Source organism: Gossypium arboreum, chromosome 5, assembly GCF_025698485.1.
Source record: "Gossypium arboreum isolate Shixiya-1 chromosome 5, ASM2569848v2, whole genome shotgun sequence".
NCBI lineage: Eukaryota > Viridiplantae > Streptophyta > Magnoliopsida > Malvales > Malvaceae > Gossypium > Gossypium arboreum.
Window position 1 is genome coordinate 22,118,399 of NC_069074.1, and position 12,832 is coordinate 22,131,230.

Below are 12,832 nucleotides of genomic sequence, written 5' to 3' on the forward strand. Positions count from 1 at the left end.
TAGAACATAAAATACGTTGGTTCTTAAAAATTAGAATAAATTAGTTGAATTTCAAACAAACCTCATGGTTAATTATTTTTTAAAAATCATATATATTTTATACATAAAACAATAACCGATAAAGATAAAATAAGAGACAAAAGTAAACCCCGTGTGATCTGAGTTTGAGTTACGTTTATTGTTCGAGCTTTACCTTATTATTATAATTAAAAAAAAAGACAAAAGCAAAAGTGATTAGGGCCAAATTGGTTTAAATTGGTTCATCATTAAAAAATTATATAATATTTTAAAGTTTTTAACTAAATTAGAAATAAAGTATGCTAAAAAATAGAATACTTAAATTTGTTATATTAAAACTAAAAATTAAATAAAAATAAATTTTATTTGAATTTCAATAGTCACACCTTTTTCATCAACGAATCCAAAATTGAAAAAATATATATTTAATTGAACCAAATTTAATTAAGAAAATGGAACTCTAAACCCCATCATTCAAATTATTATTTTTGTTCTTTTCTCCATCCTAACCTAAGTTTAATTCACGTAACTAGCAGTAATGTAGAGGAAGGCTAATATGACTAAAATTATATAAAAATATTATATAACATTATAATTTATCACACCTACTTTGTGGTGAAAATTAATAAATTTTAATATATATTATATAAATATAAATATATATTAAAATAATAATAATATTAGATATATACTTTAAAAGAAAAATTAAATAATATTTTAAGTGGATGATTATTTTAAGAGGTAGGTATTTATTATAACCTAAAAGTCTTAAATATTTCTATTTTAATATAGTAATTTAACTTTGAGGTGTATTATGACTATTGAATATTAACTCGATTGATATGAATATTATTATTAAGGTAGGAAAAGGATATAGGCTTAATTGGTATGAGTATTATTAATATGGGCATTACTATAATTAACATCTCCATGGGGTTAGAGAGTTCTTAGTGAAGCATAAGTATATATGCCGAAATTAAACATTGCAGCAAATTTTTTTTTTGTTTTGAATATAGCAGGTATTTAATTTTTGTTCTAAGAGAATTAAAATGATCTTATATTTACAATTAGAGACTTGAAATGAATTAATATTCAAATGAAAAATCAGGATACAACCATACATGCTTTGCCATGTTGGAGAATAAAAAAGATGGTCCTATTTCTTCCTTATAAAAGGAACTTGAGATTAGCCATCAAGAGTGGTGCAAGTAGAGTTGCCCACCATCTTCCTACCAATGGGTTTAAACCATTTGCTTTGTTCTTGCAAACAAGCTTGTGATCATGATATGTGCATACTGGTTGATTCCTGGATTTAATCGAAACATCAGACAAAAAGTTTTCAGTTCAAAAATCACCAATTAAAAGGAGATTGTAAAATGGGTTGCCTTCATTATTAGTTCCAAAATAGGACAGTTTCGATTTCTAAACTTGAAGCTTAACTCGGTTTGAGTTCGATATTTAATCGGGAAAAGATACGAACCTGGTTGAGCAGAAGGTGATGACATAATCTGCACCAGAACAAGTGAAAATACTAGTAGGATCATCATATGCATAACTATAGGAAGTAGGGCATGCAGACTTGAAAATGTTGGAATAATATGTAGGTCGACAAGTTGAAGGGTTTCCATATGTCCCTCGGCAACAATATTCGTCGGTGTCAAACACGTCGCATGCGCTTCGGCAAGCTATAACCTTCCCTTTGGCCTTGACAGCGAGTTCGGAAGGGCAATTATGCCTGACGTCAGAGTTACATCCAGCAGTGGAGCAATTTCCCTTACCGTTTATCGGTGTAACGGATAGTGGCAGATTGAATCCGTCAACGAGGCTAACATCGTAAAAATCAACAGTAGCAAGTGTAAACTCAGCGAGTGATACCGGGGTTTTGCCGGCAGCTCCGCACTTAAGGGTTTGGGCACAGTCCCCTGTTTGGCATGGACCATTTCCATTGTCGTCGAACTTGCAACCAGTTCGACCCCATATGCGGCCACTCCAGCCAACCGGGGCGTCAAAGACGACAGATTGGTGTGATTTTAATTCAAGACCTCCACCATTAAAGCTTTCACCAGGGATAATTCCAGGCCAGATAGTATCCTTGCAATTGTTTATAATGGTGAAGGTTCTTGCACATTCATACACTTTTGCCCCTGCCAAAGTCCAAGAAATAGAAAATATCGGAAAGAACTTAGAATCGCTATTTAAATGGAATAAAGCTATGTGTGGATACACTGTAACATTGTTATAAAGAATGGAAGAGAATTTATGAATACCTGATGAAAGCATGAGCAGTATGAACAAAAGAGGTAAAAGCTGATCCATTTGGTGGTTTTATCTGTTTGAGGAATTTGCAGTAAGTATATATAGAGAGAGAGACATTTAAAGCAAAATGGGGGATGAAGAATACGTGCAAAGGTAACGTAGTAACCAGGAAGAGTTGAAGTTGAATAGGCATTAACCGGTCATAGGAAGGCTTTTCCATAGAAGGTAGGCTAACGTGATTCTTTCCCTAATCCTTTTCCGCAAGTTTATTCAGGTTCCCATCTTATTTTATAATAATTGCCACCCTACCTTCTCTTTTTTGTTGCTTTATTGGATTAATATTTTCTGACAATATTCTACTTCTGCTACCTCAAAACTTAAAACTTGTTTTAACACATACATTACTATAAGATTCCTTTAAATATATGCAACAATGTTCACAGGCTTGGACTGATTCACACATGATTCACATCTAATGTTTTGGATCAACTTAAGACGGTGGAGGCCTAAATAAACCAAACACCAAACTATTTTCGAACCCTAAATATTAGTATCAAAATTTTGACATTTCTTATTTAAGTTTTAAATTTATAATTTTAAAATATAATTATTCTAGTAATTATATATATCTTTTGCTTACATTATATATGTTGATACTAGAATCAACAAGAGAGGAAATAAAGAGGTTATGGTAGTCTAACGAAGGTTAGCTCACTTTAACAAGTGAAGAGTTAAAGAAAGAAAATAGAAAGAAGAAGGAGACCGTGAAGGTTAAAGAAGTTACTTGTTGAGAATAAGTGCTTAAGGATTGCTTAGGGGAAGAAGATCTTTTTCTCATCATTTGGGAGGGTGAGATCCTTTTATCCTTTATTGGTAATGTAGCAAGGTGGTTACCATCATAGTGTAAATAAGGTACATGCATAGTGGGGCTTGTTCTATTATGTGTTTTAATAGAATACGAGGTCATTATGCTTATGTGAGATCTTGAAGAGAGTGTTCATATTAGGAGGTATATTTATAATAAAAAACGAAATTGTGGTGAGCTGATAGCCTAATGAAAGGGGATGCTATCTTCTACCAACAGTTGAGGACATCTTGACGGATGGGAGGTGAAGGACTATCTTAAAACATCCATTTGATGCTTTTTGGGAGTACCACGTGTTTAGCCTAGAAGAAGGTATAATAATATATATTCTATATCAACTTAATGATGAAAAATAAACAAGTTAATAAATATTTTAAATATTTATATTAAAATATATGATATTTTTTTATTTTATATAAATAACATTATATATATAAATATAAAACAAACAAACTATAAATTTGAAAAGAGTCTATATTAAAATTGAGTTTAATTTATATTTTAAATGAATATAGTTTTTCAATTCAAATCTATTTTTCAATTTTTTAAAAAATTGCTCACAATGTATTTGATAATAATATTAAAATAAATTATATTATTAAATTTAGAAATATTTAAAGCTACTTTATTTTAAAACTGATAAGATCTTCTGTATGTATTGTTGTATAGTATTTTCATTTTCAGTCACACATAAGTATTTCAAACAGAGGTGAAAAAGGCCAAAGCTAATCCATTCACAATTCAGCGACACCAGTCAAACACTCCAAACGGATAAACCACCAAATTTTCCAAACCCTCAGATCCAATCCAATTCCTCTTTCTACCCTCCGATCTTTATCCCGCATCAAACACGAAAATAGCCGCCCCCAATATTCTTGGCGCAGCCAATAAATCCACACAGAAGAAAAGAAAAAAAAAAAAAAAGGCCCCGGTGGAGAGACTTATTTACTTTAGGAATTTTCTAGAACCTTCTCGAAGGCAATGGCTGAGGCGACCAGCACCGAGAGATCCACTGGCACAGTCAAATGGTTCAGCGCCCAGAAATGTTTTGGTTTCATAGCTCCCGACGACGGAGGCGACGACCTTTTCGTCCACCAAACCTCTATTCTTTCCCAAGGCTTTCGTACACTCTCCGATAACCAACCCGTCGAGTTCTTCGTTGATGTCGGTGAAGATGGCCGAGCTAAGGCCGTTGATGTAACTCCTATGCCTCGACCTCGCCGTCCTTCCCGCGGCGGTGGAAGAGGAGGATATTTTGGCGGCAGAGGTAGAGGAGGTGGTGGTTACAGGAGAGGAGGTTATGGTGGTGGCGGTGGCGGAGGTAGCGGCGCTTGTTATAATTGTGGGAGGACGGGGCATATAGCCAGGGATTGTTATCAAGGTGGTGGAAGTGGAAGTACGAGATACAGTGGCGGCCGTGGAGATGGTGGTGGAAATAGAAGATACGGTGGCGATAGCGGTGATGGACGAGGAGCTGGGGGACGATGTTTTAACTGTGGAGATGAAGGCCATTTTGCAAGGGATTGCCCTAACAAATAATTCAGAAAACAAAACCGGACATTTCCTATAATATTTTGTGAGTATAAGTTTTTCTTTTACGGTGTTTTGGAAAGGGGTTTATCAGCAAAAGAAGAAGAAACCGGAAAGTTGTCTATTCTTTCCGATCAGGCTTACTTTTCCCGATTCCGATTGATCTGGTAACATCTTTAAAAAAAAGGTCCATTGTTTTGTATAATGTGTTGTAATTGTTGTTATTCTCTTAATTCTTATCGATTCTTCTTTCTTTAATCCTCTATTCCTAGTCTTTGCATTGACAGTATGAACGGGCAATCATTTGTCTTCCTTGAAGCAGATTTCTTTTATTTTTCATGTTCGCTGTTATTTACTATCGATTGCTTTTAGTTTTTACTGTTTGATGCTTGAAATATATAATATATATGCAAATAGGTATAAATTAATTTTTATATCCTACATTAAACACTAAATATATCTTTAGTTGATCTGATAAAAGATTTTCTCATTAGTGCGACAACTTTTCATGAGCCACTCCTCCACCAGTTGATGATTAGATATGATTTGACAGATAATATCTGTTATTTAACCTTGATGTTAGTGTTAACTCTTAATTGATGCTATTTATATTTTATTACTAAAAAAAGTAAATATATTCTTTTACTAAAATTTAATCAATTTTACTATTAAAATTAGTCTTCATATGTCAAAAGTCACTTGTAACTGTTAAATTATTTCGTTAGTCATATTAATTTTTAATAATAAAATAATTTTTAATAAAAATAATTAATTTATTATTTCATCTAATATGTAAAGATCAAATTATTTATTTTTAAATAAAAAACAAAATGCAATTTAGAAAATTAAACATACATGTCATGGAACACAGTAACATAGGATAAAATGTATTGGCATATTGTGGTTTTTTTTTTTTTCAATCTCGTAGATATTGTAATTTGGTTGTTATGGAAGGTACATTGAAGAGGGAAAGAAAGACATTCATGAGATTTGCGGGTCTCCACTTTGTTGTTAGCAGCATTGTGTTATGAGCATCTTAAAAAGTGCATGTTGAAGGGCTCAACTGATGTGTTTCCTTTTGAAAAGGATGAGGATTGAGGACCATATAATCCTTATCTTGCTTTATAACATTTTGAGAGGTTGCTGTTTGATTGGCGGAGATTACATATACGGTCACAAGATTTAGTATACCCTCTTAATCTTAAGGTTTAAATCATTTTTGGATATTGAATTTAGTAATTTTTTTTTCAAATTAGACTTTGAATTTGATAGTTATTTTATATCGAGGTTTATTTTTTTGTGTCTAAATTAGCTCATGAACTTGGTAAGTGTTCCCACATTGGGGCTTAAATTTTTTTTTGCCAATCTAGTCCCTAAATATTTCTTTGAAAACTTTAAAGTTCAAGCCTCAATATAAGAATAATTGTCAAGTTCAATAATTAATTTGGGCAAAAAAAAAGTTAAAGCCCAAATATGGAAACATTTGCACAGTTCAATCCCAATGTGAGAACGATTCAGCCCCCAATGTGAGAATTATTGCAAAATTCAAGTTCTAAATATTGATTTAACCTTAATCTTAAATTTTTTCTTTTTGGGGTTAAATAAGTATTTGGCTTTTGAATTTGACAATTATTCTCTCATTTTAGCTTCTTTTTTTAAAAAAAAAATTAGACTCTAAACTTGGCAATTCTTATCACATTGAAGCTTAAACTAGGCAACTAGTCCCACATTGGGGTTTGAATCTTTTTATTCAAATTAATCCCTAAACTTGATAATTATTCCCATATTAGGCTTAAACTTGGTAACTGTTTTTACATTAAGGCCAGAACTTTAGGGTTTTTAAGGAAATATCAGGTACAAATTTGGACAAAAAATAAGTTCAAACCCTAGTATAGGAACAATTGTCAAGTTTAGGTCTTAACTTGAAAAAAAAAATTAGACCTCAAAGTGGGGATTGTTGCAACTAGAGGTGTGCATGGGCGGCGGCCCGCCCACCAAGGCCCTTAGAAAAATGGGAGGTTTGGGTAAAAATATAGGCCCGAAAAACGAGCTTGGACAAAAACGAGGCCGTTTAGAAAATGGGCAGACCTCGGTAAGATTTTTTGGCCGGGCCGCCCGATTTTAATATTAAATTATTTTAATTTTTTTTATTTTTAATTTTAAATAACTTTAGTACTTTTACTTTACTTTTTATGTTGTTTTGATGTTATTTTGATATTGTAAAACTTTTGTTATTAATATAATTTAATTCTTAATTTAGTTTTAATTTGTTTCAATTTTTAATTTTAATATAATTACTTTTTATTATATTTTTAATTTATGTATTATTTTAATAATTATTTTAGTCCCATTATTTATTTATTTTTTGTTTTAATATTTGTTTTTATGTTTTAAATGTATTTGATTTATTATATTTTAAAGTTTTTTATTTAATAAAAAAAGCAAAAAAATTAATATGACCGGGCCGGGCCGGGCTCGGGCCTACCATTTTTTTTCTCGGTCTAGGCTTGGACAAATTTTTAGGCCCATATTTCGGGCCGGGCCCGGGCCTTGAAAACGGGACGAATTTTTTATGGGCCCGGCCCGGCCCATGCACACTTCTAGTTGCAACTTTATTGGTTCTTTTATGTTTTTTTTTTAAATATTATATTAATGAAGACATTATTCTAGATCAACTTAATAAAGATATCAAATTAATTTAAAATTTTATATGCATAATAAGTATAATTCTATCGATAAATTTAATGGTTGAATTGTTAAAATATTAATTATAAAAAATTATAAAACTAGTAAAACTATTTTAATTTTATATTAGTGCAAGTGAACCTCTTCATTTATTCTAATACTTATATTTTCAACCCTAACTTTTCTACTCTTTTAAATTTTACACTGAATTTTAACTTTTCTATTTTTTTTTAAATTTACACTGAATTTTAACTTTTTTTTGCTTAATTTCTTAATTTCACTGTTAAATCCTTGATTTCAAATTTGATTTTCTAATTTTCATTTTGCTGGTTTCTTTAGATATGACTTTGTAAAATACAATCATTTTGCTAGAATTATTTCTAAATTTGTTAACTATTAAAGATGGAACAACTTCTAGTCTTCTAGAACACAATAAATAATATTAGATTATTAATGGATGGAACAACTGGGCCATATCCACCATTGGGATCCGATGACCCTTGGCCAAGAATGGAAGGGGCCATGGCTCCTGGAACAAACACTGTTTAACCCAAACCCATGGCCAAGAATACAAAATTTCTTTTTGCCACTATTTAACCACGAAGGATTGATAATTAGATGTGACTATGAGTATGGACTAGGCCAGGTCTAAATATAATAATTAATATATTTTCTATTTATTTAAGTTCGATTTCTTTTGAAATATGAGTTTAAAATTTTATCTAAACTTATTAATATTTGTAAAAATATTAACTTAAACTCATTTTAGGCTGTTCATATTATTTTAAAAAAATTATATTATATTAATTTAATATTTAATAATTTTATATAGTCATCTTAAAATTATTTTTATTTTTATATTAGAGTAATATAATATATTTAGTATAAATTTATTTTTAATGTTATAACATATATAATATATGAAAAACATAATATAAAATATTATATATTTAAAATAGGCTAGCCCGACTTTAAATGTTCAAGGGTGAGCTTGACTCATATTTTAATCTGATCTAATTTTTATTTAAACCTGTTTTTTTATCATAATATTTTTATCTAAGTCCTTTCAAATTTTAAGCGAACTTTTAAACCTGATTAGATGAACAATGCCACGTATAGATGTATTGTTAATGTATATATAACTGAGCAATGAATCAAAATGGAAAACAAGCGAACAAACACAGGCATTGAAGTTAATTGTTGTTAGGGCTTATTTATGTTAAACGTTGTACGGATAAAATAAAGTGCCCAACAAAACAGATGATAGAAACCACGACAACCTATCAATTAACCACCCTTTAATTTAAATCGAACAGTTTTTTAGATCTCGACCATTTAATTTACCTACCAAAAAAATTATATCAACACTTATCTATATAATAATAATTATTGAAAATGTTATACCTCTTCTTAAGACTTAGACACGTGATATTACGATTTACAACAAATATATTAAGAAATACTTTATAATGATCTTCCACTTTGCACCACTCGACTTGTCATCTTGTGTGTTCAACTATTCACATCCCTTAGACCTTTTATAAGAAGGCCATTCGCTATTGATCACTCGCACACCCCCGTTTTTAATATATTACTTTTATTTCTTAGTGTGAAAATAATTACTAAATTTAAAGATTATTTAGACCAAGAAAATTTAAATATCAATGTGAGAGTAATTGTGAATTTTACTTAAAATTAATAAATATAATTAAATTGTTTAATAAATATAGAATTTAGATTATTAAAATTTTATTCTACATTTTATCTTTAATTTTTAAACACAATAAAAATTTAAATGTAAAGTCTTTATAAGATAATACATTTTAAAATAAATAAAATACTATTAAATCAATCAAAAATATCCTCAATTAAGCCATAAATAACTCTTATCTACTTTTTACTTTTACACTTTTTATAGATAAATTCAATCAAATTATTTTTATTTTAAATTTTGAAATATATTTTCAATTAATTTAATTAAATCATTGAATATGCGCATGTCTTTGAATTTTTTTTAAAAAAATCATGTATTTAAAGCATAAAGATCGTATCCGCATATTCAAAATAAAGAGTTTATAACTTAATTTGCCTTAATCATGCTGATTATAAAGAAGTCTTGTGAGCCTATTTCGTTAGTCTTTTACTGTTTGCAGGTTTTCAGAAATGATGGAAACCATGGGTCATTTGAATGATAATCTAATAATCACTGGAAAGATGGTACAGCAATGAACAGAAGAAGAAGGATGAAGCTTGAAACGGTACATAAAACTTCACACACATATTCCTAGATACGGTAATTCTTATTTTCACTGCAGAGCTGGCCATGGAAGCTTGTTTAGTTTAAGCTGTAATTTTATTTACGGTAAAGAAACAGCTTATTGGGGAGTCTTGTTGAGCTTGCAGAAACAATACTGAGAGTACTTTTTGGATTTGAATTTAGGTGGATTTGCTTCATTAACGAGCTTAGGATGAGGCCCTACTTCTAAGTCCGATGGTGGCTCCACAAACACTGGCCATGAAATTCTTGTCTTCTCTTTATTCACTTTGGCCCTATGAAGCACACTCTTGTATTTTCCGTTGCTCACAATCTGTAAAAGTACATTAATAATAGATAAATTAATGGGATAATTTTGGTGATTTTCCCAACAATACTATACAGTTTTCTAAGTCATATGATATATTTTTATCTATAAAAGCTAATTTATTTTTCTTTAAGATGCATAGTAACATAGGCGAATTTAAGGGTCGCAGGGCTGGCACTTAAAATTGAAAAAATTAATTTAATCTTTTAAAAATTATAAAGAGATAAATTATAAAAATTAAAATTTCATTTATTTTAGCTTTGCCCTGCAGTAAATATGTTCAAGTTGATCTTAAAGTACATATTTTAGTGTTATAGAAATTACTTAAAATTTAAGTTCACATTCTTTGTAACATACCTCGATTTGGTCTCCAATGTGAACAATGAGTGCATTAGGAATGTATTCAACGTCATACCAATGGTCATCTTTACAAGCTTGGAGGCCCTGGACATCATTAGGCACCAATATGGTGATGGCAGACATGTCGGTGTGAGCAGGCACGCCGAGCGCCAGGTCCGCCTGAGGGCACTGCGGATAGTAGTTGATCTTAAGAAGGTAAACCATGTTGTCGCCACCCATAGCCTCCTTCATCTCATTCCCTTCCAGCCCTAACCCTAATGACAGACATCTAAATAGCTTGTCGACCACCCCATGCATGTGCTTTGCGTATTCCTCGTTATTCTTTCTGCCATTAGCCAAAGAAAATCATACATAAATGGAAAAATCCCATGAAATCAATATATTATATAGATTAGTCCACGCATATATGTGAAGGAAAGATGTGGATTCGAGACCTGTAAGAAGGTGGGTTTTTAGGCCAAAATTGATAGTTAATTTCAGAAGGAGGCCAGATCTTATGGAAGAGATGATCAACCCAAGCTTTCTTCCCTTCAACTTCTCTTTGAAGCTTCGTTCCATAGCCTTCAATGGATTGAGATCCCGGGGACTTGGCGTAAGCTTCCTTTTCATGTGGTGGGAGCTCGAAGAAAGCCTTTCCGACCTCTTTCAGCTTCCTTACGGTTTCATGGGGAATGCCATGGTTCACAACTTGGAACATTCCCCAATTACTGCTAGCGTCCACAATGGCTCGTACAACCTTCTCTTCATCGGGGGCGCTTAGATCGATAACCGGGACCTCTAGCACCGTCCCCTGAACCGTAGTCAGTGCTGGCTGCTCGTACGTTGTTCTAATGAATTCTTCCGGGATTGTTTCTTTCGAGAAATTAGCAATCTCTTGCACTCTCTCCACCTCCATTTCTCTCAAATTTTCTTGGTTAGATGTTTAAAATAGCTTCACAATATATGATTATATATATAGGAGCCGAAACATCCAATACAAAATTTCCAACAACCTATTGGTAGTTGCTAAAAACATAATAAATTTTATATGGAACAGAATCCACCAAGAGATTTTTAGATAAATGAGTTTCTTATGATAGGAGATCAGAAATGTAAGCATCAAAACCAAAATTAGTTAATTGAGTACCCAACATATTCAATTGATATTTTATACGATAAATTTATATTCATTTTATGATCCATGACATTTAATTTTATCAGATTTGATGGTTACCTTTTTCAATAATATTACAATTTGAATTTGATTTCTCTCCCTAATACTACTACAATGTGCCTTGGTATAAAATGTAATTATTACTTATTATGCCTATTACATCTATAATCCCACACTAACCACTTTAAATTCTTCAATCCATTCACACTATGTTAAGAATTTACCATTACGTGCAAACTCATTCATCAGTCTCAATATAAACTAGCTTAGAATTAATTGACAGTAATAAAATATATTACACTTTTAAAAAAAGAACTCATATTTGAGTTTTGGAAACAATATTGTTGAGTTGAGAAACCAACTCCAAACCACAAATATGAAAGATAAAAAAAGAACTGAAATATAATAAATTTAAAGTTCTTATTAAATAATTTTATGAGGTAATAACTCTATAAAAAATAACATGTAACAACGATAAAACAAAACTTATAACCATGATTCATTTTAAGGTTGACCTTTCTCTATAAACTAATATGTTAGAAATTTAAGTATAAATTAATTCAAGATATTCTCTCCTTTTTTTTTTGGGTTCACAATAGGCTTGTGTATATACTTCACTAATAATCTATTCATATGAAACCAACGTACTAACCTTTCTTACAAAAACAACTATGTGCATTTTACAAACAATTTAAAGTTTGAGGAGGTGGGAGAGTTTATTTCAGTAGAATATTTAATAGTTTTCATTAATTGCTGTAATTATTCGATTTAATTTTTATTTAAAATTTGAAATAAAATATATTGAAAATTAAAAAGTAATTGAATCGAGTTTCATTAGTAGTATACAACTATTTTACTAGAATTATTTCTAAAATTTTTAAATATCGACAACTTCTAGAATACAATAATAAATACATTATTAAATTATTACTTATGAAAACAAAATTAACAGTGAGGCCGAGGACCACCAAAGGAGGAAGTAGTGTGGTCTTGGTGACAATTATTGTATTTATAGTATGTTGGTAAATAATTATATTTAAAATATTTTATATGTTGGAAGATGGCAACCAGCCAACTACCAGCTTCAAAGTGGATGGATTGGTGTCAATAAATATGGCGAAGGTGAATGGGAATTGGCGGGGTGATTAGAAGACCAAGTGAAGGCTGGTTGGTGGTCTTCAAAATGTCAACAGGTATGATGAATATTTTTCGGGGTTGAAGATAAGAGTGGTTCAAAACTCCATTCATTATTAGTTACTTTAGGTTTAGATCTGCCAAATCAAATCTAGAAACGGAAACTTTTTATTTTAAAATGTAATAGTCTAAACTTATTTAATTTGAACTCGGATCGATTAAAACTCAAATTAATTTAAATAAAAATAA

The 12,832-nt window shown here is 30.8% G+C and overlaps 3 protein-coding genes across 3 annotated transcripts; 1 reads left to right on the forward strand and 2 right to left on the reverse strand.

Moving 5' to 3' along the window:
• Positions 1-1,068: 1,068 nt before the first annotated feature.
• Positions 1,069-2,367, reverse strand: LOC108452512 (pathogenesis-related thaumatin-like protein 3.5). The gene is made up of 3 exons (XM_017750308.2): positions 2,286-2,367; positions 1,499-2,162; positions 1,069-1,324 (listed from the first exon to the last, which is right to left on the reverse strand). The coding sequence occupies exons 1-3, from the start codon at positions 2,332-2,334 to the stop codon at positions 1,186-1,188; spliced, it is 852 nt and encodes a 283-aa protein (XP_017605797.1). The 5' UTR covers positions 2,335-2,367; the 3' UTR covers positions 1,069-1,185.
• A 1,444-nt stretch (positions 2,368-3,811) lies between these two features.
• LOC108451989 (cold shock protein 2-like) lies at positions 3,812-5,008 on the forward strand. The gene has a single exon (XM_017749716.2). The coding sequence runs from the start codon at positions 4,121-4,123 to the stop codon at positions 4,676-4,678; it is 558 nt and encodes a 185-aa protein (XP_017605205.1). The 5' UTR covers positions 3,812-4,120; the 3' UTR covers positions 4,679-5,008.
• Positions 5,009-9,534: 4,526 nt separating this feature from the next.
• LOC108452122 (flavonol synthase/flavanone 3-hydroxylase-like) lies at positions 9,535-11,239 on the reverse strand. The gene is made up of 3 exons (XM_017749872.2): positions 10,731-11,239; positions 10,294-10,621; positions 9,535-9,942 (listed from the first exon to the last, which is right to left on the reverse strand). Exons 1-3 carry the CDS (start codon positions 11,189-11,191, stop codon positions 9,730-9,732), a joined length of 1,002 nt encoding a protein of 333 aa, XP_017605361.1. The 5' UTR covers positions 11,192-11,239; the 3' UTR covers positions 9,535-9,729.
• Between the last annotated feature and the right edge of the window lie 1,593 nt (positions 11,240-12,832).

Coding starts and splice junctions, on each gene's coding strand:
- LOC108452122 (XM_017749872.2), bottom strand. CDS start 11,191: ATGGAGGTGGAGAGAGTGCAAGAGATTGCTAATTTCTCGAAAGAAACA. Junction 10,622..10,730: donor AAAAACCCACCTTCTTACAG/GTCTCGAATCCA, acceptor GGCTAATGGCAG/AAAGAATAACGAGGAATACG. Junction 9,943..10,293: donor ACATTGGAGACCAAATCGAG/GTATGTTACAAA, acceptor GTACTTTTACAG/ATTGTGAGCAACGGAAAATA.
- LOC108452512 (XM_017750308.2), bottom strand. CDS start 2,334: ATGGATCAGCTTTTACCTCTTTTGTTCATACTGCTCATGCTTTCATCA. Junction 2,163..2,285: donor ACTGCTCATGCTTTCATCAG/GTATTCATAAAT, acceptor GGACTTTGGCAG/GGGCAAAAGTGTATGAATGT. Junction 1,325..1,498: donor ATCACCTTCTGCTCAACCAG/GTTCGTATCTTT, acceptor GATTAAATCCAG/GAATCAACCAGTATGCACAT.
- LOC108451989 (XM_017749716.2), top strand. CDS start 4,121: ATGGCTGAGGCGACCAGCACCGAGAGATCCACTGGCACAGTCAAATGG.